The sequence below is a fragment of the Quercus suber genome, unplaced genomic scaffold (assembly GCF_002906115.3).
Source record: "Quercus suber isolate HL8 unplaced genomic scaffold, Cork oak 2.0 scaffold_28, whole genome shotgun sequence".
Taxonomy (NCBI): domain Eukaryota; kingdom Viridiplantae; phylum Streptophyta; class Magnoliopsida; order Fagales; family Fagaceae; genus Quercus; species Quercus suber.
Window position 1 is genome coordinate 325,493 of NW_027069493.1, and position 26,764 is coordinate 352,256.

The window sequence follows — 26,764 nt, forward strand, 5'->3', positions numbered from 1 at the left end:
ATTTTTAAAAATCTCACATTTTTTTAAGTATAAGTATACTTTAACTTACATTTAGCAAAAGCAATAAAAAAAAAGTTGATGTCAAATAGACAATGGTTTTTGGATTATATTACATTAACTCTCATAGGGAATGAGAAAGTAGACTGGATTAAGATCCTGTTTAGATTGAGGGGAGAGGGAGTGGAAGGGAGTATAGTAGAGTTAGTTGAAAATAGAAAAATTTTGGGTCAACTTTACTCTACTCCCCCTCAATTCAAACGGACCATAAATTTAAATTAAAATGAAATTTCTCCGATATGACAAAACTTATTTTGACACTTTTTAGTTTGTTTACAAAACTTTCAATTATTTCAATTTCACATCTTAGAATTAAATTAAAATGAAATTAGAAGGTTACATACCTTACACCAAAAAGAGAAAAAAAAAACATTTATTCTAGATGAAACCTTAACAATTTTATTTTAATTCAAAGATAATAATTGAAAGTTTATGTATAAAATTGAGTATTTTTAATATAAATTTTAAATTTTTAATAATTTGATAGTTACAACAAAGTTGAATGATTTGAACAATAAATCTCTTTATTGAAAATACTAGAAAATTGAGCCATTAAGATACAAGTCCAACTATATGGAAATGAATTGAAGATGAAAAAAAAAAAAAAGCATAAAAATCTAAAAACTTTTACAAGTTGGAAGTCCAGCTCACTCCCGGCGGGGTCTGCGCACACAGGACCACAGCCCACGGGCCTGGGAGTTCGGGCTTCATCATATTTTACCGTACATTATACTAGTTATAGTGGATAGATAATATATGTAGTGTTCCAGTTAAGTTTACAACAACAAAAACTGGTTTGAGACTCAAGTGTCTCTCGTTTTCACTGTATTATCCTCCCCTCATTCCCATCTTCTCTTCCAAGTCCCAACCTATAAAGCCTTAAAACCCTCTTTCTCTCTCAATTCTCAGTTCAAATAAAATAAAAAAAACCTAGGGTTTGGTTCTGAGAAAGAGATGGGGTCTCAATCGGCGAATCTGTGGGTTTTGCTGGGCTTAGGCTTGGCCGGAATTCTGATTATGACGAGGAAGCTGAAGAAGGCTATAAGAGAAGACTTCGGTGCGTTTATCGAGAAGTTTCAGTTGCTTCCTCCTCCTCCGCCGCCTCCTCCCAAAGCTCCTCATCCTCTCACCGGCCTCACTTTCGCCGTTTCCGACGTGTAAGCCCTCGCTCTCAGTTTCTTTCTCTTAAATTCTGTTTGTTTCCCGAGATATGTTCGGTCTAGTAAATATATGAATATGCAGTGTTTTTTTTAATGTTGATTACAGTATAGATGGGCTAACTTGAGTGACTGTTTGTTAGTATTTTGTGTTGCTGTTGTTTGAATTCAAATGGAAAGGGTTGGAGTGGTTTACTTGATTGATTGAATCCAGGATTTTGGTTTTCGAGTTCCAATTAATTGTTTGCAGCTTGTAAAAAAAAAAAAAAGTAAATTGTTTTCCTGTGTTTGACTGTGATGCTGAAAATGAGATGGAAAACATTTCCCTTTGTTTGTTTGGCTACCATGAAAAATCGTTGATATTATTTCGTAAATTCCTTATGAGCTCTAGCTCTGTAGCTCTCAAATGGTTCCCTCTCCTTTTAAAAGCAACAACGAGGGTGAGGCTGTGGGTTCGAAAACCGTTGGTGAATGTGTAATTTCTAACTTTCATTTGAATATGAAAATTATGTCGAGCAACTAAAAAATCAAAGGACATACCATTTTTAACATAGAAGAAAAACTGTAAGCTATATGCTTCCAAACAAAAAACTATGGTATCAAACAACATATATCAAACTACTTATAGAAAAAAAAAACATATATCAAACCATTTAAAACAGTTCAACATGCTTCCATATTCAAAAAAGTGAAATTCAAGTTCAACCTTCTGCATAAACATGATTTGAAAGTAAGGGAAATTACATTTTAAACCCTATTGTTTAAGGGTTGTTTCAATCTAATCCACCCTATAGCTTGGTGGAATGGGTATTCTTTTATTTGATCCTCTAGCTTTATTTTAGTCCTATAATGAAGGCTCCACAGGAGGACTTGTAGCAATTGAATAAGCATGAGTTCGAGTTTGTCGCTTTTAAGAAGAAAAGCTTGATGTGTGAGCTGTTGAGTTTAGATGTGAAAGAAGGTGATCAAAGCTTAACATGGGAGGAACGTGCTGCGATAGAACAGCTAGCAACACATGAGGAGACTTGGTGTAAAAAATCGAGAGCTTTATGGTTGAAGGAGGGGGGTAACAACACTAGTTTTTTTCCATAGGTTGGCTAATCCACATAGAAAAAGAAATTATGTGAGTGGACTGGAGGTGGAAAGTAGGTTTATGAGGAGTTTAAGGTTCAAGAGCAAGTGGTGCAATTCTACATGTCGTTTTACAGTTATACATAGAAACAAGGGATTGGAAACCACCTGTAGATGGGCTGAGTTTGCAAGTATTGATGAGCATGATAAACAATGTTAGAGCAGGAATTTAATAAAGGATGAGGTCCTACATGTTTTGAAGGACTTGCAAGGTGATAAGCTTTTCAGGCTCAAACAGATTTACTATGACATTCTATCAACATTGTTTGAGGGTGGATGAATCTGATGTGATGGCTGTTTTTGTGGAGTTTCATAGGTACTGTGAGTTTTAAAAATCCCGTAATGTTTCTCTTATTGCTTTAATTATGAAGAAGAGTAATGTCATCAATATTAGCAATTTCAATCCTATTAGCTTGATGGGAAGTGTGTATAAATTATTGGCAAAGGTGCTAGCTAATAGGATGAAAATGGTGTTAGACAAGCTCATTTTTGATTACCAAAATGTCTTTGTTTGTGGTAGGAAAATTCTTGATTTAGTCCTAATTGAAAATGAATGCATGGATTGTAGAATTAAGAGTCCTATTCCTAGGGTAATTTGTAAGTTGGATATTGAAAAGGCTTACAATCATGTTAATTGGGATTTGGGTTTTTATCTGTTGGAGAGGATAGATTTAGGGAAGAAATGGAAGGGTTGGATTCATGCCAGTATTTGTAATGTTCGGTTCTCAGTTTTGATCAATGGATCTCTTAGTAGCTTCTTAGTTCGCAGGGATTAAGACAGGGTAACTAGCTACCTCCTTTTCTCTATATATTGGTCATGTGGGTCTTGAGTAGGAGGCTGAATAAAACAGAGGAGAGGGGTTTTATTAATGGGAAGGAATGGAGGATGAGTTTAAACACCATTTGGTAGGATGGGATAAGGTCTACACTCCTATTGTTAATGGAGGATTGGGGAAGCTTGTCTTCTTTAATCAGGCTCTCTTAAGGAAGTGGCTGTTAGGCCGGGGTACCTATGGTCATGGTCTTTTGAAGAGTCTTAGGATGGGTTGGGAGAGGTTACTTTAGCGTATTAATTTTAGAGGTTGGAGTTGGCAACTGAATTTGATTTTGGCATGATTGTTGTTGTGGTGACCAACCCCTGAGAGTGGCTTTTCTTGCCTTGTACGTTGGTTCCACTTCCACCAGAATGCTTCAGTGGAGTATTTGTTGTTCAGGCAGTTTGAGGGGGAGCGGTGGAGTTGGGATGATAGATTCATCTGGGACTGTTAATGATTGTGAGTTGGATTTGCTGGCTGCTTTTCATCATCTTCTGGATTTTCATATTCCTCTTAAAGAGGATGGAGATTGGGTGAGGTGGAGGTTGAAGAATAATGTGGAGTATGATATTCATTCTTTCTATAATGCTTTGAGGGGTCCAATTCTGTCAATTTCCTTTGTAAAGGCATTCGGGGTGTGAAGGCCCCACAGAGGGTCTTCTTTTTTGTTTGGACAGTGGTGTGGGGGAAGATACTCACTTGTGATAATCTTAGGGAGAGAGGCTACACTATAGTAGATTGGTTCTACATGTGCTGATATAGTGGGGAGGTGCTGGATCACCTTTTGCTTCATTTCAAGGAGGCTTATCAGTTGTGGAACTTTGTTTTTTGATCCTTTGGGATCTGCTGGGTCTTACCAAAGAAGGTGATTGATCTTATGTTTGGTTGGAGGAACTGGATGGGTAAACATTCTTCAAATATTGGAATTTGGTTCCATGAAGTTGAATATTGCACATTTAGAACATATCTGATATTATGCACATCTTATAAGTCCTAATTATCTTTTAAGTTTGTTCACTACAAAATAATTGAGTAAATTAAGCCATGATCACATATCTAATCACAAATAGTGAAAGAAAAAGAAAAAAAAGAAAAGGCCATGCTATGAGCAAAGGATCCACATTCATTTCATGATTATAACATTATGACATCTATAAAAGAATTTAAAAAAGTTGGCAGCAAAAAGAAACTATGGCTTCCATTAATTAGCAAAAATATCAAATATCCAAGAGAGAGTAATTTAGCAATTTAAGTCAAGTATTTTTTTTTGGGGGTGTCATATATCCCTAATGAGTTCTAAACGTGTCCTAAGATAACAAAATCCATCATTCTCATTCAACTTCCAAACGCAAAACTCCCCTATATCAAATGATATGTGAATTAAGCAAATCAACAAGATATACTAATAAAAAGTACTTAAAGGTGGTGAGCTAAACTTTTTGGAAGAGATAATTACCATTGTGATGTTTTTTGGTGTGGAGTTTGTTTTGTAGCTAACATTCTGGAATTTTTTCTCTTTGGTGCTTTTACTGTTGACCGTGAAAATATTTTCCATGGAATTTAATTTTCTACTGTACTAAAAACTATAAAATGTTGAAAAAGTTTTCTACCAAAACAAGCAGGGTGAGAGTTAAAGGTTATTGATAGAAATTAATTATTATTGGGTACACTCATATCCTCAAATTCAACTTTTTAATAGTGTATTACTTTGGTAAAAGCCTGAAGGGGCCCTTTTTTTAGAAGGAATGAGAAGAAAGATTAGTGAAAATCTTATAAAGGAAGGGGGAAATTTTATTTTGGATTTGTTAAGCAAGTTATTATCAGTCTTGGTCAAGATCATATTGATTGGGTTTGTCACTCTTTTATTTTGTTTTTGTTCTTTGTTTTTTAGAAGAGTAAAAAGAGAAGTTCATCATTGTTTAGTCATTGCCCTTTAGGTTGGTTTTAGTAGATCATACCTATGCATTTACCTCTTGGTGTTTCCAATGGGGACATCCATGGTTCAAATTCCCCCCCCCCCACCCCACTACTTCTACCATGTTATTTTAGGCCATCCTTTACCTCTTTTAACTTCTCAAGTTGAATTAAATCACCCATTATTTTGGGTGCATTAATTGCTCAACCATTAAGCAAATCTTCCCCATCTTTGGCTAATAGGAGCCACCCCTACTTTTAAATCTTTTCTTCAATAGGAGCCACCCATACCTTCAAATGGATGTCTTTAATTCTTATCTTATATGTCCTAGTATCCCCATCCATCCATCTTAACATTTTCACTTAGACTATGCTTATTTAATGAGCATGCTACTTCTTAATATTGTATAGCATTCTTTTTCAAGTTACAACTAAACCTAGTATATAGGAACAACATCATTGTTAACACTTGATATTTCACCAAGTTTTAATATGAACATAGATTAGTCATTGTTGGATTTCTTTTATATATATATATATATATAGTAAAAGCCAAATGGGAAATGAAATTTTTTTTTTTTTTTTTTACATCATGAACTGTAGGTATTTCTAATTGTTTTAACATAACTAAAAGTTATAGACTGCATAGACTAAAATTTCAGTCAATTTAACCAGCTAAATACTTAGGCCACCACAACCAGAAATTAAAAAATAAATACCACATGTCTACCTCTGCCTATAACTACTTAAAAACTAGCCCATCTACACTTTTCTTCATTTTATTTAGGGAAGACGGGACAGGAAAAAGAAAATCAAAACAATAAAACTTTTTCAGCATAGTTAATGTATGTGTCGAGACTAATTATTCAAGGGAACAAGGATAAGCTGTTGAATCTAATAAGAAGCTCACCCAATGAGAAGTCAACAAGATTAGCAGCCACTGCCACGGCAGCTCCACTGGAGGATCCACCTGGTACTTTTGCAGGGGTTGTGGGATTGGTGGGTGTGCCATAATGCTTATTTTCTCCACTGATACTGAAAATAAACGTGCCAAAAACAATAGTCATTATTCCAATCCGTACAAATGCTAGAGTGGGACACACTGCAAAGGTGTGTGTGTTTGGGCAGCCCAAGCAAATGTTGCAAAAAAATGAGTACAAGACAGATACCCATATGCTAGTTCATCCACAACAGTTTTCCCAATGCAAGTGGCACCTCCTTCAACAAGTGCAGTAACCACAGGAGATGTCCAAGAAGCTTTGCCATGTGTCTTCACCCATTCCGGATGACCAAATCCAGTCACATAACCATCAATATCGAATCTGGTGATTATAATAAAAGATTAATTCAGTTTTAAAAGCCAAGAAAAAAAAACTTCAGAAATCAAGAATGCAAATTCATGTGTTTGATTTTATTTTTATTTTTTTTTAATAATTCAATATTTATAACTTGGGGGGGGGGGGGNACTATTTGTGGTTTTGAGTAATTCTATTTTTGGATTAGTAGTAAATGTCTATTGAGTCCTAATTCTCAATGTCCACAGATCTTAATGAGTCTTGAACACATGACATCCCCCTCCACCCTATTCGTACAAGAGGAAAAAGGTTCATTTAAGCTAGGGAAGATAACACACCCAGGGTTTGAATACATCACATAATTTTTTAAGAGCTTAATTGTATTAAAAAGGGAAGTGCAAAGGGACAAAGAGACAAGCCTTCCCACGTTCTTACCTCAGTATAATGCAAAGCTGAAACTTAAGAATATACCAAAATCATGCTGCAAAAGCACAAGTGTAAACTAAATGACATGAGCTTGTTCATAGACGTAACAGTATAGCACTATTACTTAACACTAGCATAAAGAGCCAATGCAATATAGCTTCATCCACATTGATTTCCAAGAATCAAGTCTTTAAGTCTCAAAGGGTCTACCTTCCTTCTTTAGGTAACTGGGTTAAGATTTTAGAGTTTCAACAAAGAATATATAATAAAACTGTTAAAGTTATTTTAGTAACTCAATTCTATATTTAAAAATCAAATTTATGTTGGATAAAAATGAAATGTATTTATGCAGGTTAAATGGGTTCGTGTCAAAAGGGGTCAACCCAACTTGAAACAAATAAGTCTTTATCAGAACAAGCAGGTCAATATGGAATTGACCATTTATTAATCCTGTTAAAGCAGGTTGACCCACTTTGACACAAACCCTTTTACACTAAATACTAACCTGCAAAAAAACGTGTTTGCAGTCATGTCAAATATTGCCCCCCAGATATAGCACCTCTAAATACATCTGACAACCTAATAGTAATATTTACTCAGCACTAACTGCATATTTCTCCAACATCAATTCTCCATTTGATGCTAATCATTTTCTACTTGTTCCTATACTTTGTCACATTAAATCAGAAAACTGTGGCACATGCATTCACACAAACCCCCGCCCCCCAAAAAAAAAAAAAAAAAAGAACGATGAAGATCTTCAAGAATGAAAAATGATCTATAATACCATTTTAAATCATAAAGAAGCAACCTCACCTTTGAATAAACTGCATAACATTTGCAAGTAATCGTGTTGAAGTTTTAAATTCACCATTAGATTTCTTGCTGTGAAACTCTTTCAAGCTTGGAACCTTTGACTTGAGATAGTTCTCGACATTTTCATGCTTCAATGCTTGTCCTGAAGAAGTTCAATGAGACATAGTTTAAAGAAAATACAGAATGGATGGTTGTATTAATTAAAAAAACAAACAAACAAAATTTAAGAACACAGTTATAAGGCAGTACCAGCAATATTAATGATAACAAAAATGGCAGCAGAAACAAAAATAACTAGGTTTAGAATAAAAATAGTATAAATAGAACTTTTTGCTTAGAGGCATACAGTAAACTGACATACTTCCAAAAAGCTTCTCAGTGGATTTGATCACCACCTGAGCAACTCTGTCAACAGGAATCTTTAACAGTTGAAAGCAATCATCAGCAATTATAATTTGCCTGGGACTGCGTTGAACTGTGTATGGAAGTTGCAGCAGAACATGGCCAACACGATGTAGAATATTAGGATCCTTAGCAAACCATCCTATGAAAGTGATTGCACAGGAGAATTACAAGGGAGTTAGATGAAAACACTAGACAGCATTTTACTGTAGAAATCAATTTTCTAACAAATGAACAATTCAAAAGAAAAAGAAAGAAAAAAGGACACAGTGCAAAACACAATCATGACGTAGAGTCAAGACACGGCAATCACAAACCATAATCACATGTAATGACTTAATAATCTAAAACTATCTAACAATTTAATGTTATAAAATTCTTACAAAAACTTTAAGCTGATATTTCAAAGAAAATAACTTAAAGGGATGCAGTATCATCTGCTTTTCAGTGAAGCTAGATGCACATGCACAAAGCACAAAGACATTCACATATAAATGTTGCAAAATTGACACTGCAAATCTTTAGTATCCAACTCCAATCAAAGGTTACTTCCTACAGATATAGAATTAATTAATTCATGGAACTTTATGAAGGGAGGTAGTATGGAAACTTAACTTCCAAAATATATGGTGTGGAAAAAGAAAAACTTCTATGTGAAATAAAACCTTCTTAATTGGTCCCAACTTATAATGACTTGAGCAAAAATGTTCAAAACAAAAGGCAACCCAGAAGAGAACCATACCTTTTAGTCCATAGCTAAAAAATAACATATACCAAAAAGTAAAGTTCACTCATACGTTCCACTCCTTTAACAAACAAAAGTAAAAAAAAGTTTGAAACGTTAATCAATGATGTAAACCACCAGTAATCAAGGGTAGAAAAAATGTAAAGTTGTACAAGTGCAGTTAATTCTCTTTATCTCCTTCAGTGAAGCTCAAAAGGAATCAGAGAAGAGCAACATGTATGCATAACCTAAAGATTGACTGGGGCATGGGCAACATGTAGGTTATAGTTATCTGAAATAAGATAGCATACAGAATTGTAGTCATACGTACCAATTGTGTCAAGGCTTGTTGAAATAGGTATAATTCCATTGTGAGAAACAGCCCCAAGTGAGGGACGGAATCCTAAAATGCCACAAAATCCAGCAGGTACTCTCACCCCACCAACAGTATCAATACCTGCCATATACTGTTAGTATGAAAGGCATGATCATAAGTCAAAAAAACTAGCATGCTCCAGAAGTTAAAGTATGATCAATCAGCAGTTCTATCAACAAATTTTAATCAGCCTGTTATCAATAAAAAAAATTAAATAGATAGACTAAAGTACATTTTTAGCCTTTAAAGTTTGATGTTTTCAAAAAGGCCCATTAAGTTTCAAAATTTTCATTTTAGCCCTTTATGTTTCAAAATTTTAATTTTCATGAAGGGTCAAAATAAATGTAAAGGGCCAAACAGAAAATTAAATTAAACATGAAGGGTCAAAATGAAAAGTTTGAAATGTAAAGAACCAATATGAAAATGGAATTAAATATAAAAGGCCAAATGAAAATTCTGAAACGTAAAGTTCCAAAATGAAAACAACCCCAAACTTTAAGGGCCAATAGTGTACTTTAGTCTAATAAACAACACCAAAGGAGGCAATCGTCTGCGCGTGGGAAGTATATGATAGAAATACCTAAAAGGAAAAGAAGAAGAAGAAGACAAAACCAAATATACAAATCCAATGCATTGATGTCCAAAAAGGGAACCGCAATAAAAACAACTTGGAGTTGTCAAAAACCATGAACACAATGCGGATAGATATCCAAGTTGATCTTGCAGATAGATATCCAGCCCTCAACACAATGCTGATCAAAAGATAGACGGCATTTCTAAGGCTTTATGTCAATTTATCCTCACTTTAGAAGCATGATAAAATAAATAAATAGAAAAGTATGAATTCTCACTTATGCACAATAATTTTACCACATCACAAAGTTAAGTGCTAAAAAAGTTGGGAAAATTACCCTTTTCCCCCCTAAACTATGACATTTTTTATGTCCTTACTTAAAATCTCCAGTGTGAAGCAAGTGAAAGCAAGCATCTATGTGTTCCGCACTAAACCTAAACATCTTCCCAGTAAAGAATCAATTGAACAACTTTTGACACAAAGGAGAATAAATATTTTATCCAATGGAGAATCCTTCATGTACAAATTTTGACACAAAGGAGTCTAAAGATTTACAAATAAGAAAATTACTTACAAAAGGGCAATGGCTCAATAATTTCCGGTATGGAGTTACTATGAAGGACCAGTGGGAAAAGCAATCCTAGAGTCCCACATCGCATGGGAATCACATGGAGATGTGCTTATAAGGAGTGATCTCCTTTCAATGTGTAGAGGCCTTTTCTCCCATTTTTGTGTGTTTTGGGGAAAATAAAACCATAAGGGATATGAGCCCTAAAGCGGACAATACATACATAGTTGGGGTCGGGTCATTACAAATGGTATCAAAGTTATGCACTAGCCGGAAGTGTGAACCCACACGCAAGGATAAATGTGGCCATAAGGAGGGTGGATTGTGAAGGACTAGTGGGAGAAGCAATTCTGGAGTCTTACATAACCTAGGGAATCGCATGGAGATGTGCTTATAAGGAGCGATCTCCCTTCAATGTGTAGAGGTCTTTTCTTCCACTACTGTTTGCTTTTGGGGAGAACAAAACTAAAGGGTTTGAGCCCCAAAGTGGACAATATCTACACAGTTGGGATGGAGTCATTACAATTACTATTTAAAACCCCATGCATGGGACCACTCAAACAAAGATAAAGAAAACAATGCTATCATTTGAGGCACTGAAATTTCCATACCCTCAAACGCACATTCAGTTTCATTTCCTTTACAAATGACGCATCAAACATTTTTTGAAAAGTTCCAAATATCTGAGGAAAGTTATCAACCCAATTCCTCCAAGCACACAAGAGATCAAGGACTTTTCTAGTTGCTCCCATTTGCATCCCAAAAGATCTAAACAAGAAACTCCACAAATCAAATGCAACTATGTAGCGTAACAATAAATGATCCACTGTCTCCTTGTTACACCGACACATACAGTGATCTAAACAAGAAACTCCACAAATCAAATGCAACTGTGTAGGGTAACAATAAATGATCCATTGTCTCCTTGTTACACCGACACATACAGCACCAACCTACTAACATATAGCCTCACTTAACAAAGGAGTCACATATGAGGATATTCCCTAAGCTGCAGTCCATTCCAAGAAGGAGAACCTTCCCGTGGCGTTAACACATCAAATACTCTTCCATGGAGAAGACACCACACATGGGCCGCTTTCAGAGCATTCACATCAGCTCTTTTATAAATGTGTAAAATACACATTTTGACCACTTGTACACATTTTGAACCAAAAAACACTCCACATCAGTCTTTTTAAAATCGTGTAAACTTGTGTAAAATTATCAACGAGCTATAGTACTCGTGCAAATTTACACGGGCACTGTAGCTCATTAGAATTACTCAAAACCACAAATAGTAACCTTAGAATATGATTTATTACTTGTGAAAAAAAAAAAAAAAAAAAAAACAATAACATGAGATGATCCATAATAAGACTTATACATCATTATTACAGCACATGTTTTTTAATTACAAAAATATGCTTAAGAAAACTGACATAAAATAAATCTGCAACATACAAAACTAGAAGAAACTGTAGGTCTTTGCAGGCAACTGGCAGTGTTTTCCATTAAGTTGTCCAGTATGGAAGTTGAATGGGAGGCATTTGCTTGTGCTGATTGTTTGCTGTTTCCTTTTCACCCTTGTTGGAACTAAGTTTGGTGTGATTAATAAGGAAAGATGGCAACTTTTATATGGACAAGAATGCAAGTTGTTAAATGAGGTTCATCTTGCCCCCTTTTCATGCAGAAATGAGTTCAAACATAATCATGGGGAATGGATTAGTTCGGTAAAGCCTGTTTTAGATCCTGCTATCTCAGCAGAAATATATGAAACAGTGGAGACAGCGGATACAGATATTGAACGCTACAAATCAATCCGGGATGAAATGCGTTCAGCTATCTACTCCCTTTTGAAGGTAATGGCTCTCGTGTACCTCCCATGTACACAAGGTTGCACCTCCTTTTTTTTTTTTGGTATATATTACTTCTCAAAAAGAAGGTAATGATTCTAGAGAAGTTTATGTTGCATTTTTGTTGGTCTTGGATTCAAATTGATTCAAGTAGTACACGCCACAGAGAATTTAAAATATGCAACAACTCTCTACTTTCTATTTATGAAGTTTCAATGTATGTTGCTTTTAATACTGCTTAAGAAGAATAAAGCTGATATTTTTTTTTAACCTCATAGTTCTGTGAGTGGAAGATACATGCATAATGCAGTTTCAACTTAGTTGATCTGTTCTCAAACAAAATAAAAAAGTCTTTTTTTGTTCTTGCTAGATGTCAATCCTTTTTCTTCTTGGAAGTTTTGAAAAGGAGAAAAAAGAAGAATGAAAATATGAAAAATGAAGAAAGGACATAAAAAGAAAGGATTGGGAATCTGGATAAATGAGTAATGGATTAAACTATGTAAGAGATGATGCATTTCTCTTTTAATGTGATTACCCTTGTCCAACTAACACTCTAATATATCCATTGCCTCTAGCAGAGAGCATGTTGCAGTAGTCCTTGCCATCATGCATGCATTGACTGACATGTCTCACTTGGTCATCTCCCTCTTTGCTCCTTATTAATGATGTCAGTATTATGGCCATGACCCTTCCTTAATATCTAATAAACTACCATGATTTTAGCACTGGTTGCTGCCATTTCATCCAATAGCAATGTTGTATGTTTAACTTTGTCCCGCATCCTGGAATGCATTAAGTATGCTCTTTCATTTTTTTTTTTTTTTTTAAAATTTAAAAATTTGTGTCTATTATCTTCAAAATACTTTACCCAAAAAAAGAAAATAAATCTTGGTGATAACTGATAAGTACATGACTATATGAAAATATCTTATTGTGCATGTTAGCAAAATTTTGTTTTTTCCAGTTTTTATTATTTAGATATTTTCCCCACTTTCTTTCTGTAAATAGATAATAAATAACTGATAACTTTTGTTGGTACAGTTTTTGTAATTTGTTTTCTAGGCTCTATTTTATTTTATTTTTTAAGAAACTCTAGGCTCTATTTTTAATTATACTTGTTTTGATATTTGATGTTTTCTTTAGGATGATGGGATTCTGGTGATCCCTACCATTGCTGATCCTCCTCCAAAACTTGGTGGGAAGGAGATCCTATCAGAGGACTACAAGCGCCGTGCATGTAGTTTATTGAGTATTGCTAGCATATCAGGTTGCTGTCAGGTGATTCTCTTTCTCATATAAGGTTTCATAAACATTATTTTCCTTTCTCATGAATCTTTAACATTGAAAAATCGTGCTGTTTGTGGGGTTTTTTCTTCTACACTTATGTGTACTGCTTAAATGTCATCTATGTCCTGTTGATGTCTCCTTTCAGGTCACAATACCACTAGGATTTCACAACAAGTGTCCTGTTTCAGTGTCCTTCATAGCCAGGAATGGGGGTGATCGCTTTTTACTAGATACAACGCAGGCCATGTATGCAACTCTCCAGGAGCAGGCTGATATTGCTGCCAAATCCAAAGTATCAAGAAATGTTGTCAGCAAGGAAGAATCTGCTGAGATTGCTAAAGAAAAGGTATGTGATGATTAACTCAACTCAACTAAGCCTTAATTGAAACTAATTCGGGTTAGTTATATGTATCCTTTTAGCGTTTTACGCCACTTGTCTCTATGTAGGGCCTGGTTAGTTATATGTATCCTTTTAGTGTTTTACGCCACTTGTCTCTATGTAGGGCCATGTCTCCATTCACCTCACTAGTAAAGAATGATTAACTTTTATTTATTTTTTCACTGGATATACAGAAACTTCCAGCTGTTTGGAGTTCAGTTTATTGTACTTGTATCATCTGCCTAATGACTTCTGGATCAAATGTCATTTCTCCTCTCACAAGTGTGGGTGGAGGGTGTGGTCGTGGGTTCAAAACCCATTGGGTGTGTGTGTAATTTACCAAGCACAGTAAGAAAAATACTTGTACTGTTTGACCAATACTAGATGTGCTAGTTAGTGTCGATGGATACTTGTTCTTCTTAGGGTTTCTGTATTCTTAATTTTTTTTCTTTCTAAATACTCTGTCCCCTTTTGTTGGTCTGGTTTAGGAAATCCACCTTTTTAAGAAAACAACATTTAATAGATTGTCTTTTAAATAAAAATAAAAATGAAAATTTTAAAACTATCATCTTTAATTTATACTAAAAAAATGCTAATGAAAAAAGGGTATTGATTTTGGGAAAGCTATAGATATTGTCCAATGACTTCCCAAAGAGAACAACATTTTGAGACATGAAAGTGGAATAGAGGATCAACAAAAGGGGATGGAGGAAGAATTCTTTAGTTATGCTTGATTTTATGTACTTTGGTGCTTTTCTGCTAAATCATATCACTGGATTTTATGAATTAGGGCAACCAAGCATTCAAAGATAAACAGTGGCAGAAGGCTATTGGCTTTTACACTGAAGCTATCAAACTTAGCGGCAAAAATGCAACATATTACAGTAACAGGGCTTTAGCATATCTTGAACTGGGGAGGTATTACCATCAACTTGGTAGTTTAACTTCCTTGATTAATGTCATGTTAGATATTCTTGACCAGTTTGTTTTGCCCATACAGTTACCTACAAGCAGAGGCAGATTGTACTCAAGCTATTAATCTTGATAAAAAGGTGATTTTTTTTTTCCCCAAAACACTTGTTGGTGCAATTGTTTAGTTTTATGTTGGGGTTTAATAAGTATTAGTGAATTTGCTTCTGCTAGCTGTCCAACAACGGTTTGTCCCTAGTGTTGTTTTTACTTTACTGCTAATTGTTGTAGTCTGTTTGACTGGGTGCAATATGCGTAAAGTTATAATTATATACTAAAATCTCATTATTCTGGGAACTTTGACAATGAGCTCTAATTCAAATGACACCTCATTCCTTTGTAAGGGTAAGGTGGAGGGTGAGGTTATAACTTATAACTTCTTGGCTCACCAGGTGCATGAGTAGTTTTAATTTTAAAAAAAAAAAAAAAAATCATTCTAGGAACATTTCTATTGAATATATATTTTTGAACTTCTTGGTATTAATTTTTCCACATTTTAATTGATTTAGAGGAGCATGCCTTTCAAGCCCTTCTAAGAATTATAGAAGAGAAACTTGCTACTATATTATTGCATAATAAGGACTTGGTTAAGTGTTATGTCATTACGTGTCTGTTATGACTAGACCTGTATACAGTTAGGTGCAGTCAGCTGTACAGGGGAATAGCAAATTATATGCCCAAAAAAAAAAAAGAAAAAAAAAGAAAAAAAAAAAAAATTTTTTTTTGGTTTCATTTCTTGAATCATTTGGTTAATGGTATTTTTGCAGATTTTGGATATGCACTTGTCCTTGAGCCCACCAATAAAAGAGCAGGACAATCTGTTGACAGATTAAAGAAACTATTTCAGTAGTTATATTCAAATTTTGCCAGAACTTCTGGGAGGCTTAATTTGTTTCTGGACCCTTTCAAACGGTTGATGATTGCCACAGATCTTAACAATCTCTTGAAGATGGATTTTTTGGGGTCTTCTTTACGAGCAAAAGCAAAAACTTTATGTACTGAAAAGAAAGAAATACGATAATCTTTTCCTTCTTTTTAGAGGTCTGACAATTGTTTTGTTGCTTAAAATATAGTATGTGCAAGTATAGGTCAATTTTGTATCTTCCATGTATTTTGCATTCAAGTTGTTCTATTTTTGAGGTGAGGTTCAGTGCATAGGGTTGAGTATAACTATCAAATAACTTCTTATGGAGTTTGCATTTGCTCATTTAAGTGGATTTTGCGATTACTTGTTCATTAGTATATAATTGTATGGAGAGTAATATATTCACCAATAATATGGTTGTATGGAGAGTAAGCGGATTTCTTGTCACAAAATTCTTGGCGTCAGTGTAATTCTTCAGTCTACTCATATATTTATTTATTGTTTTTAATTTTCTTTTGGGAGGAAACTATACTTATCAGTCACTAACTATGAACCCAAATCAAATACAATGGAGAGAACCCTTATATTGGAGAGAACCCTTATATTACGGTTGCATTTGGATACTTGAATTTGGATTTAAATTTGAATTTTAAAGTGACGGATTGAAATGTCGTAATTTCAAATCTATAAATATTTAAATATATCATATGGATTTTAAAAATCTTATAGGTTGAGAATTTATTTCAAATTCAATGATCTTAGGTGGCATTTGGTACGGGAGAATTCACATTACTCTTGGCATCTAGATTCTTAGGAATGTGATTCTTAGGAATCATATTCTTAAGAATATAGCTATTTTTATGTTAGGTTTCATTGGGAATTTCTTAAGATTTTTAGGAATGTGAGATGATAATGTTTGGTTTATTCTCAGGAATCGTAAATAAATTATTTATTTTTTCCATTCTATCATTAGATTTGAATGTGAACTACGAAGTTATTAAAAAAAAAAAAACAAATCTTCCTCTAAATAAATAATGAAAAACCAAATATAAACTATTAATTATAACAAATTCATTAAAATTATTTATTTTTCATGAAAATAAATTCATTAATAATTTGTTCAGCAATACATACACAACAGCAAAAGTGAATACTTGGCAATAATGGAGAGTCCCCTTCAAACTTTTTTTTTTCACACGTGAAACTTAAATAAAACTTCGTTAAAGAATATATTAACAGAGTTGTCTATTCTATTTATGTTATTTTGGTAGGAAAAGATAAAGACAAGGGAAAAGATATTGATGATTTGTTTTATATTTTATCTTAATTGCTTAAATGATAAGGAAAAAGGGGTTAAAATTGTTAATTTATAAAAAATACAATTTCCTTTAAGTTTGGGAATCTGGATTCCCACTTGTTTTAAAGGGAATTCAGATTCCTCTGGCATCTAATTCCTTAGGGTGATTTGCAACCAAACATAAGAATCTTTAAATATTCCAAGGAATTACATTAAGTTTGGTGGATTTGTCAAATCCAAATCTAAATCTTTCACCTTTTGTAGATTGTCAAAACAAGGTATTTGAATTTTAATCATTTAAATTTAAATTCATGTGACCAAATCCTGCCATCCAAACAAAGAAATTTGAAAATTTTTCTATTGAATGGTATAGAAATCTACATAAAAGAAAAATACCAATTGTTCCAAATACCTTGTGTACTTTAGCAATGAATATCTTTGGAATAGAGACATTCTAACCGCCTAAGTATGAAACTGTTACAAATAATGAAAAAATAACTAATAGGTTCATATAAGACCCATACTCTACAAAATTTCACTGTAATTAACAACCAAAGCCAATTCACACAAAAGCCACAAATTGCCTCATTGATTCTTAGCAGAGATTGAGAACTTTTCACATCTTTGTGGACTTCCAGCTTATTGGACAATTCATGAAAAAGGGTGGTGGTCAAAAGTCGTGTAGCTCAATTAGTACTTCCTAAAATAGAGATGTCTAAAGTTCAAATAACTTCTCCCCTATTATTGTAAATATCAAATTATCCACAAAAAAAGGAGAAAGAAACAGGGTGGGATATCTTTTTGGATACCTAATTACCCCAAGCTATGTTCTTGGGTCGTAGTGTGAGAAAGGGTATACTGATGAAAGCCATTTTGATAAGTTAAGATGGGGCTTATTTCTATGAGGGAAGAAAATGCAAAAAAAAAAAAAGAAAAAAAAAAAGAAAAAAAAAAAGAAAAAAGAAAAAAAAGAGAGTGATGAGATGGGTACAGACAATATTTGCTTGCAGTAGTGCTGCAGAACACCGTGAAGGTTGGCTCTTAAACTGGCAGCTTAAAATGCACAATCTCACTCTCATTACCATTTCTGTTGTATCTTATGATGAGAAGAAATTCATTCCTAGTAGTTTTATTAAAGTCATTGGCAGAGTCGAAGTGGGCACTGAACTTGACAACCAGTTTGATAGTTGAGCACATATATTATTTTGGTTAGGGGATCGCTTTACTCTCGAAGTTGACAAATCCTTGCATTCAAGTAACTATACCAGAAAAATTAAGGCAAAAATACGTCTATTTACATGATTAGATGTTTATTTCCAATGGCATGGGTTAAAACTCCATATATTAAATATAGGTTCATTAAATTCAAACATTATTAGATATTATGTCCACTTTCGTGGGAAAGATAACCGCATAGTAGAAACCGGCTTTGATCCCCCAGGCCCTGAGTCCCAGAGAAACCTGTCTTTTCATCATTATGTTCGCCAAATATAAAAAATGGGTACAAATGCATTAGAACTTTAATTGACACTACTTCTGATTTATAATTTTCTTATTAAGTTTAGATTCAGTAGGATTATGTACAACATATAAACCAATTTCAGCACCAGAATCTGATATATATTTGAAGATATTTTGACCATTTTGACCAATAGCAAACTATTATTGTCCCACCATATACACAAGCATGGCAAAAATCATCAAATGCAATTATACAATGACAAAATTTTCTAACATTTCTGCCAAAAATTCCAATAAACTGAACCGAGACTGATTTCTAAGCTTTCATCATTTGAAAACATTTACAATAGATGGAAAACAGTACAACATGTAATCTGTACACTTTCAGGATCAATGTCACCTTCTCTGATTATGATTGTGACAAATGAAAAGCTGTAGAAATGACCCATCATTACCTCAGTCAAATTCCAACTCCATAAGCGCATCCAACTGTTCATCTGTCCACTGTGGGAGTGATGTACTTGAAATTAATGGCTGACCCTTCTTGTTAACTCCAGTTATCCGACTGCTTTCTTGATCATCAGGAACATCAATGAAGTTTGCTGCATTACTACTGGCTTGGTTGTTGTGTAGTGGATTGCCTCCTTCAGTCTGTTTAGAAGAGTCGGGTTTGTCACTGATCACAATTTCTTCGTCACTACAAAAGATTTCCTTTCTAGAAGCCACTGCAGTGATTCCATTGACTGTACCAAGTCTCGCTGATAAGGGTTCTTTCTCTACAACATCACTTTGGTTTCTTTTGTTTCTATTGCCAAAGCAGTCACGTTGTGCTGCTGCATTTCCTCTCTCCATCTCCTTATCATTATGTGCAGATACAAATGAATTAGAAGTTTGTCTGAGGCTATTCATGATTCCTTCAGTTCCATTCTGTGACACAGAAAACGTTCTCTGCGGTATCCAGGACTTTTTACTGCATTCTGGTACATGAAGAAGGGGTATCAATGGACAGTGAGATACACAAAACAATTCTGCTCTGCCTCAATCAATGAGAAATCAAAAGGTTACAAGGAAATCTCATTAGCTAGTACTAAAGCCAGCACCTAGCCAGCACCTAGCTCAACAAAACTTCAACTACATTGTAAAATTAGAAAACGGAACAAGAATCACACCACCTACCAGGTTCAGAAGCAGTGTGTTTGATTGGTGATGCAGAAAGTTTTTGTTTTACTGGAGGCGCACTCTCCTTTGAAATGACCTGTAATCTTAACATTTTACATCAGGGTACAGAAAGGGAATTGCTTGGGGCATGTTTTACAATATGAAGTAGACTCAAGGATTTTACTTAGATCTTGGACATGGAATAAATACTAGTATATGTTTAAGTAAAAAAGAAAAGAAAATTATATGGTATATCAGAGTAGAAGTTGTTACAGTAAGACATCTTTGTACCATCTCAATCTCATACATACAACTAAGGGTCTAAGCTTCGGTTTTGTTGACATCTGTGCCCCAAGTCGGCATAACACTATGCAATATTAGACAATGTACCCACCATGCAGTATCCTAGAGAGATTCACTCCAAGCTATACCAGTGACCGCAGAAATCCATACTGAGGAAAATGATCCATAGCTGATGGACAAGTGGATATCAACAAAATGGGCACTGATACTGGCCAAACATATATCCGAAGCACATTCATTGTTCAGAAAACACAAAATCCCAAGTACTAATGTCCTCTAACCTCTAATATGTCAAAGAAATGAAAAAAGACATCAATGTGGCCAAACCACAATCACTCACTCCAAGAAGTCTTTTATTCATTTATTATTATTACTAGAAGCACTAAGCCCCAAGTAATAGGTTAATTGCGAACAACAGAAGAACATGTACCTTGACCAAGTTGCTTAGTGTTATATTCAGGTAGTGTGCAGAGCGTGAAGGGGAGAACAGAGCAACCTGAAAATGAATGTATAAGTAAATAATGAGAAACATGTCTTGACCAATCCCAAATGTAAACAACATGAATACAGAATCAAGTTCAAGACTTCAAGTTTTCATTATTTCAAAAAAAAAAAAAAAATGCTGGTTTTACTTTAGTAAGATAGAAATACTGATTTAAACACGTTCATTACAAACCAAAATACTTTCAATCGAAAGAATGAAATCATACCTTCTGGAGGACTAAAACTGCACCAACAGATATGTCCTTTGCAAACTCTCCCTCACTAAGAACTTTGTGGTGTATGCTAGCATTGATCGAACCTGTAGGATCCTGAAATCAAACATTTAAGTTAGATGAGAAATACTCAATACCCACACAACTAATGTAAAGGTGAACAAGAAATACACATTGCATTTATCACCACATTTTATTAATTTTACCTTCAGTGTCACCATCATGTCACCAAGACCATTTGGTGTGCACGATTTGATAATGGCAACAACCTAAATGCAAGCAACTATATAAAATCAGAATACAACATATAATCGTCAAGTTCTAAAAAAATTAGACTAAAATACACCATTTGTCCCTAAACTTTAGCTCATTAGTGTTTTTAGTCTCTGAAGTTTAAAATGATCGCTTTTAGTTTCTAACAAACTTAAAGTAACCACTTTTAGTCCCTATGGAGTGATAACATGCCTGCTTTTTTGTTTGTCCATGTCATTTGAGAGACTAAAAATGACTACTTTAAGCTTTAGGAACTAAAATCACTTGTGTGCTAAACTTTAAATACCGACCATGTATTTAAGACAATAAATAAAAGGCTACAATATTATTTTCATCCCAAAAGTTTGCATGTAGTTCATTTTTCGTCACTAAACTTTGTAAAGACCATTTTTCAATAGTTTAGGGGTGAAAATAGGGATGAAAAAAAAAAAAAAACATTTTCAATAGTTCAGGGATAAAAAAAAGATCTTTAAAAAAAAAAAATTAAGGACAAAGAGTGAAACATTTTCAATAGTTTAAGGACAAAAAAAAAAAAAAAAAAAATTTTAAAATTNTAGGCTCTATTTTTAATTATACTTGTTTTGATATTTGATGTTTTCTTTAGGATGATGGGATTCTGGTGATCCCTACCATTGCTGATCCTCCTCCAAAACTTGGTGGGAAGGAGATCCTATCAGAGGACTACAAGCGCCGTGCATGTAGTTTATTGAGTATTGCTAGCATATCAGGTTGCTGTCAGGTGATTCTCTTTCTCATATAAGGTTTCATAAACATTATTTTCCTTTCTCATGAATCTTTAACATTGAAAAATCGTGCTGTTTGTGGGGTTTTTTCTTCTACACTTATGTGTACTGCTTAAATGTCATCTATGTCCTGTTGATGTCTCCTTTCAGGTCACAATACCACTAGGATTTCACAACAAGTGTCCTGTTTCAGTGTCCTTCATAGCCAGGAATGGGGGTGATCGCTTTTTACTAGATACAACGCAGGCCATGTATGCAACTCTCCAGGAGCAGGCTGATATTGCTGCCAAATCCAAAGTATCAAGAAATGTTGTCAGCAAGGAAGAATCTGCTGAGATTGCTAAAGAAAAGGTATGTGATGATTAACTCAACTCAACTAAGCCTTAATTGAAACTAATTCGGGTTAGTTATATGTATCCTTTTAGCGTTTTACGCCACTTGTCTCTATGTAGGGCCTGGTTAGTTATATGTATCCTTTTAGTGTTTTACGCCACTTGTCTCTATGTAGGGCCATGTCTCCATTCACCTCACTAGTAAAGAATGATTAACTTTTATTTATTTTTTCACTGGATATACAGAAACTTCCAGCTGTTTGGAGTTCAGTTTATTGTACTTGTATCATCTGCCTAATGACTTCTGGATCAAATGTCATTTCTCCTCTCACAAGTGTGGGTGGAGGGTGTGGTCGTGGGTTCAAAACCCATTGGGTGTGTGTGTAATTTACCAAGCACAGTAAGAAAAATACTTGTACTGTTTGACCAATACTAGATGTGCTAGTTAGTGTCGATGGATACTTGTTCTTCTTAGGGTTTCTGTATTCTTAATTTTTTTTCTTTCTAAATACTCTGTCCCCTTTTGTTGGTCTGGTTTAGGAAATCCACCTTTTTAAGAAAACAACATTTAATAGATTGTCTTTTAAATAAAAATAAAAATGAAAATTTTAAAACTATCATCTTTAATTTATACTAAAAAAATGCTAATGAAAAAAGGGTATTGATTTTGGGAAAGCTATAGATATTGTCCAATGACTTCCCAAAGAGAACAACATTTTGAGACATGAAAGTGGAATAGAGGATCAACAAAAGGGGATGGAGGAAGAATTCTTTAGTTATGCTTGATTTTATGTACTTTGGTGCTTTTCTGCTAAATCATATCACTGGATTTTATGAATTAGGGCAACCAAGCATTCAAAGATAAACAGTGGCAGAAGGCTATTGGCTTTTACACTGAAGCTATCAAACTTAGCGGCAAAAATGCAACATATTACAGTAACAGGGCTTTAGCATATCTTGAACTGGGGAGGTATTACCATCAACTTGGTAGTTTAACTTCCTTGATTAATGTCATGTTAGATATTCTTGACCAGTTTGTTTTGCCCATACAGTTACCTACAAGCAGAGGCAGATTGTACTCAAGCTATTAATCTTGATAAAAAGGTGATTTTTTTTTTCCCCAAAACACTTGTTGGTGCAATTGTTTAGTTTTATGTTGGGGTTTAATAAGTATTAGTGAATTTGCTTCTGCTAGCTGTCCAACAACGGTTTGTCCCTAGTGTTGTTTTTACTTTACTGCTAATTGTTGTAGTCTGTTTGACTGGGTGCAATATGCGTAAAGTTATAATTATATACTAAAATCTCATTATTCTGGGAACTTTGACAATGAGCTCTAATTCAAATGACACCTCATTCCTTTGTAAGGGTAAGGTGGAGGGTGAGGTTATAACTTATAACTTCTTGGCTCACCAGGTGCATGAGTAGTTTTAATTTTAAAAAAAAAAAAAAAAATCATTCTAGGAACATTTCTATTGAATATATATTTTTGAACTTCTTGGTATTAATTTTTCCACATTTTAATTGATTTAGAGGAGCATGCCTTTCAAGCCCTTCTAAGAATTATAGAAGAGAAACTTGCTACTATATTATTGCATAATAAGGACTTGGTTAAGTGTTATGTCATTACGTGTCTGTTATGACTAGACCTGTATACAGTTAGGTGCAGTCAGCTGTACAGGGGAATAGCAAATTATATGCCCAAAAAAAAAAAAGAAAAAAAAAGAAAAAAAAAAAAAAGAGAAATACAAATATACAATCAAATATAACAAATAAAAATACAATCAAACACAAATTTACAATCAATAGAAAATGAAAACCAGAGTTGGATGGCAGGATTTGGGCATGTGGATTTGGATTCGAGTAATTAAAATCCAAATACCTTGTTTGGATACTTTAAAAAAATAACACTATGCAATATTAGACAATGTACCCACCATGCAGTATCCTAGAGAGATTCACTCCAAGCTATACCAGTGACCGCAGAAATCCATACTGAGGAAAATGATCCATAGCTGATGGACAAGTGGATATCAACAAAATGGGCACTGATACTGGCCAAACATATATCCGAAGCACATTCATTGTTCAGAAAACACAAAATCCCAAGTACTAATGTCCTCTAACCTCTAATATGTCAAAGAAATGAAAAAAGACATCAATGTGGCCAAACCACAATCACTCACTCCAAGAAGTCTTTTATTCATTTATTATTATTACTAGAAGCACTAAGCCCCAAGTAATAGGTTAATTGCGAACAACAGAAGAACATGTACCTTGACCAAGTTGCTTAGTGTTATATTCAGGTAGTGTGCAGAGCGTGAAGGGGAGAACAGAGCAACCTGAAAATGAATGTATAAGTAAATAATGAGAAACATGTCTTGACCAATCCCAAATGTAAACAACATGAATACAGAATCAAGTTCAAGACTTCAAGTTTTCATTATTTCAAAAAAAAAAAAAAAATGCTGGTTTTACTTTAGTAAGATAGAAATACTGATTTAAACACGTTCATTACAAACCAAAATACTTTCAATCGAAAGAATGAAATCATACCTTCTGGAGGACTAAAACTGCACCAACAGATATGTCCTTTGCAAACTCTCCCTCACTAAGAACTTTGTGGTGTATGCTAGCATTGATCGAACCTGTAGGATCCTGAAATCAAACATTTAAGTTAGATGAGAAATACTCAATACCCACACAACTAATGTAAAGGTGAACAAGAAATACACATTGCATTTATCACCACATTTTATTAATTTTACCTTCAGAGTCACCATCATGTCACCAAGACCATTTGGTGTGCACGATTTGATAATGGCAACAACCTAAATGCAAGCAACTATATAAAATCAGAATACAACATATAATCGTCAAGTTCTAAAAAAATTAGACTAAAATACACCATTTGTCCCTAAACTTTAGCTCATTAGTGTTTTTAGTCTCTGAAGTTTAAAATGATCGCTTTTAGTTTCTAACAAACTTAAAGTAACCACTTTTAGTCCCTATGGAGTGATAACATGCCTGCTTTTTTGTTTGTCCATGTCATTTGAGAGACTAAAAATGACTACTTTAAGCTTTAGGAACTAAAATCACTTGTGTGCTAAACTTTAAATACCGACCATGTATTTAAGACAATAAATAAAAGGCTACAATATTATTTTCATCCCAAAAGTTTGCATGTAGTTCATTTTTCGTCACTAAACTTTGTAAAGACCATTTTTCAATAGTTTAGGGGTGAAAATAGGGATGAAAAAAAAAAAAAAACATTTTCAATAGTTCAGGGATAAAAAAAAGATCTTTAAAAAAAAAAAATTAAGGACAAAGAGTGAAACATTTTCAATAGTTTAAGGACTTTTTTTTTTTTTTTTTACCTTTTAAAGTTTACGGACAAAAAAAGAAATTCCTGCACACTTTAAGGATGAAAATAATATTTTAACCTAAATTTAAATAATGTGTTTCAAATAAGAAGCCTCTAATTGTTGCTAAAATTATATCTATAATCTTGATACATATGGAAGAGGCTAACTTCAAAGACTTAATTGAACTATCTAAAGTATAAAATTATTTCATATGTCAGTTCCTAAATCTTTTACTAATAACTAAATAAAATCCACTTTCCTATTTCATCTTGTCCTCTTGTTTTCTCAGGAAACAAACAAATCCAAATATCATAAAATTCACAATAATTAATCAATACCTGAGCCACTCTCTCCAAATTAAGCCCATTCTTGATTGAGCTCAGAGTCGTCCTTGTCGCCACGCCGTTACCTTGAAAAAAAACGAAGAAGTCAGAAACCACTAATTAGGCAATTAACACTCTCAAAATCTATTAATAAAATAAAAAACCTTGATGGCTGAGAAAATCGAGAGCGCAAAGCCAGGGATTGGTAGAGAAATCACGATCATCGTGGCGATGAGGATTTTCGACAGCTCTCCTTATGAACTCCTGAGTAGGGACCAATTCCTCTTGGGTCCTTCTGCGGTGGTGCATTGCAGATTGAAGCTCTCCGGCGGGGCCTGGAATGAGCGGAGGCGAGGAAGACTTTGACTTCGAGGTTTGGGATTGGGACTGAGTGGTTAGGGTTTGAGAGCAGCGTTGGAGAATCGGTAGTAGTGAATGTGAATGTGATGATGAGTGGTTCTCTTCTTCTTCATCGTCTAAGTCTATATCTAGTGCTTCCCAGGGGCAGGGGTTGGGGTTGTGTTCTTCTTCTTCTTCCATTTTGGGTTTTGGTATCTGTTTGGCTTGGCAAGCGCGGGAAATGAACAATGTGGAATCAATGTTCCCACATTTCCACACTTTTTAAGTTTGGCCAAATTGCATTTTACTCCCTCTTTTTTGATTTGTTAATGATTATTACTGTCATTATTTTTTTTTGGTCACTCATGTTTTAAAATTTTCAATTTACATCCCTAGTTGAATAATGATGTGACTCCTCTTAAATGACCGAGAACCTTTGTAAGGTAGCTTCCTTTTTGGAGCTAAAGCTAGCCAAGTCCATCTTTGAAACTAAGGCTGTGTTTGACTCAATATAAAATATTTTTAAAGTGTAAATTATTTTTAATTGAAAATATTTTTTTAAAAGGAAAATATTTTCAAGTGTCTAATTGCATCCCAAAAAATGATTTGGAAAAATATTTTAAGATGTTTGGTTCTGCTCCTGAAAATTCTCCAAAAATCACATTTTCTATTAATTTATCATATTTTCACACTTCCAAACAAATATTAAAATAGAAAATCCCAATATATAAATATAAAATCCGAAATAAGAAAAAAAAATCCAATCTTTCTCAAACCAGACACCAATCTTGGGAGAGGGAGAGAGAGTGAGGTCAAATCTTGACATGGTGGCAAAGGGAGGAAGAGGGA

General features: G+C 34.2%; 5 protein-coding genes across 5 annotated transcripts; 2 read left to right on the forward strand and 3 right to left on the reverse strand.

The window, feature by feature from the left end:
• The first annotated feature begins 811 nt into the window (after positions 1 to 811).
• LOC111992814 (outer envelope protein 64, chloroplastic) lies at positions 812 to 16,060 on the forward strand. Its single transcript, XM_065770076.1, has 8 exons — positions 812 to 1,216; positions 3,560 to 3,795; positions 11,737 to 12,114; positions 13,252 to 13,386; positions 13,541 to 13,741; positions 14,565 to 14,692; positions 14,775 to 14,857; positions 15,511 to 16,060. The coding sequence occupies exons 1-8, from the start codon at positions 1,012 to 1,014 to the stop codon at positions 15,591 to 15,593; spliced, it is 1,449 nt and encodes a 482-aa protein (XP_065626148.1). The 5' UTR covers positions 812 to 1,011; the 3' UTR covers positions 15,594 to 16,060.
• Positions 7,589 to 9,220, reverse strand: LOC136065734 (outer envelope protein 64, chloroplastic-like). Its single transcript, XM_065769296.1, has 3 exons — positions 9,069 to 9,220; positions 7,973 to 8,155; positions 7,589 to 7,753 (listed from the first exon to the last, which is right to left on the reverse strand). The coding sequence occupies exons 1-3, from the start codon at positions 9,199 to 9,201 to the stop codon at positions 7,608 to 7,610; spliced, it is 462 nt and encodes a 153-aa protein (XP_065625368.1). The 5' UTR covers positions 9,202 to 9,220; the 3' UTR covers positions 7,589 to 7,607.
• A 2,487-nt stretch (positions 16,061 to 18,547) lies between the features above and the next one.
• On the reverse strand, positions 18,548 to 20,808 carry LOC136065741 (uncharacterized). The gene is made up of 5 exons (XM_065769308.1): positions 20,750 to 20,808; positions 20,538 to 20,639; positions 20,258 to 20,323; positions 19,543 to 19,621; positions 18,548 to 19,343 (listed from the first exon to the last, which is right to left on the reverse strand). Exons 1-5 carry the CDS (start codon positions 20,765 to 20,767, stop codon positions 18,823 to 18,825), a joined length of 786 nt encoding a protein of 261 aa, XP_065625380.1. The 5' UTR covers positions 20,768 to 20,808; the 3' UTR covers positions 18,548 to 18,822.
• Positions 20,809 to 21,402: 594 nt separating this feature from the next.
• LOC136065738 (translocon at the outer membrane of chloroplasts 64-like) lies at positions 21,403 to 23,066 on the forward strand. The gene is made up of 4 exons (XM_065769302.1): positions 21,403 to 21,555; positions 21,710 to 21,910; positions 22,734 to 22,861; positions 22,944 to 23,066. The coding sequence occupies exons 2-4, from the start codon at positions 21,809 to 21,811 to the stop codon at positions 23,038 to 23,040; spliced, it is 327 nt and encodes a 108-aa protein (XP_065625374.1). The 5' UTR covers positions 21,403 to 21,555; positions 21,710 to 21,808; the 3' UTR covers positions 23,041 to 23,066.
• A 781-nt stretch (positions 23,067 to 23,847) lies between these two features.
• Positions 23,848 to 26,181, reverse strand: LOC111992823 (uncharacterized). The gene is made up of 5 exons (XM_065769312.1): positions 25,741 to 26,181; positions 25,592 to 25,662; positions 24,657 to 24,719; positions 24,445 to 24,546; positions 23,848 to 24,230 (listed from the first exon to the last, which is right to left on the reverse strand). Exons 1-5 carry the CDS (start codon positions 26,114 to 26,116, stop codon positions 24,117 to 24,119), a joined length of 726 nt encoding a protein of 241 aa, XP_065625384.1. The 5' UTR covers positions 26,117 to 26,181; the 3' UTR covers positions 23,848 to 24,116.
• Between the last annotated feature and the right edge of the window lie 583 nt (positions 26,182 to 26,764).

What these genes read in the sequence shown, in the direction of transcription:
- LOC111992823 (XM_065769312.1), bottom strand. Translation starts at nt 26,116, where the DNA reads ATGGAAGAAGAAGAAGAACACAACCCCAACCCCTGCCCCTGGGAAGCA. An exon ending in CGATTTTCTCAGCCATCAAG is followed by an intron (nt 25,663 to 25,740) that starts GTTTTTTATTTT and finishes TTTTTTTTCAAG; the next exon opens with GTAACGGCGTGGCGACAAGG. An exon ending in CAGTTTTAGTCCTCCAGAAG is followed by an intron (nt 24,231 to 24,444) that starts GTATGATTTCAT and finishes ATTCATTTTCAG; the next exon opens with GTTGCTCTGTTCTCCCCTTC.
- LOC136065741 (XM_065769308.1), bottom strand. An exon ending in CAGTTTTAGTCCTCCAGAAG is followed by an intron (nt 20,324 to 20,537) that starts GTATGATTTCAT and finishes ATTCATTTTCAG; the next exon opens with GTTGCTCTGTTCTCCCCTTC. An exon ending in ACACACTGCTTCTGAACCTG is followed by an intron (nt 19,344 to 19,542) that starts GTAGGTGGTGTG and finishes TTCATGTACCAG; the next exon opens with AATGCAGTAAAAAGTCCTGG.
- LOC136065738 (XM_065769302.1), top strand. Translation starts at nt 21,809, where the DNA reads ATGTATGCAACTCTCCAGGAGCAGGCTGATATTGCTGCCAAATCCAAA. An exon ending in CTGAGATTGCTAAAGAAAAG is followed by an intron (nt 21,911 to 22,733) that starts GTATGTGATGAT and finishes TTTATGAATTAG; the next exon opens with GGCAACCAAGCATTCAAAGA. An exon ending in GCATATCTTGAACTGGGGAG is followed by an intron (nt 22,862 to 22,943) that starts GTATTACCATCA and finishes TTGCCCATACAG; the next exon opens with TTACCTACAAGCAGAGGCAG.
- LOC136065734 (XM_065769296.1), bottom strand. Translation starts at nt 9,201, where the DNA reads ATGGCAGGTATTGATACTGTTGGTGGGGTGAGAGTACCTGCTGGATTT. An exon ending in AACAAGCCTTGACACAATTG is followed by an intron (nt 8,156 to 9,068) that starts GTACGTATGACT and finishes TCACTTTCATAG; the next exon opens with GATGGTTTGCTAAGGATCCT. An exon ending in CACTGAGAAGCTTTTTGGAA is followed by an intron (nt 7,754 to 7,972) that starts GTATGTCAGTTT and finishes GAACTTCTTCAG; the next exon opens with GACAAGCATTGAAGCATGAA.
- LOC111992814 (XM_065770076.1), top strand. Translation starts at nt 1,012, where the DNA reads ATGGGGTCTCAATCGGCGAATCTGTGGGTTTTGCTGGGCTTAGGCTTG. An exon ending in CTATCTACTCCCTTTTGAAG is followed by an intron (nt 12,115 to 13,251) that starts GTAATGGCTCTC and finishes TGTTTTCTTTAG; the next exon opens with GATGATGGGATTCTGGTGAT. An exon ending in GCATATCTTGAACTGGGGAG is followed by an intron (nt 14,693 to 14,774) that starts GTATTACCATCA and finishes TTGCCCATACAG; the next exon opens with TTACCTACAAGCAGAGGCAG.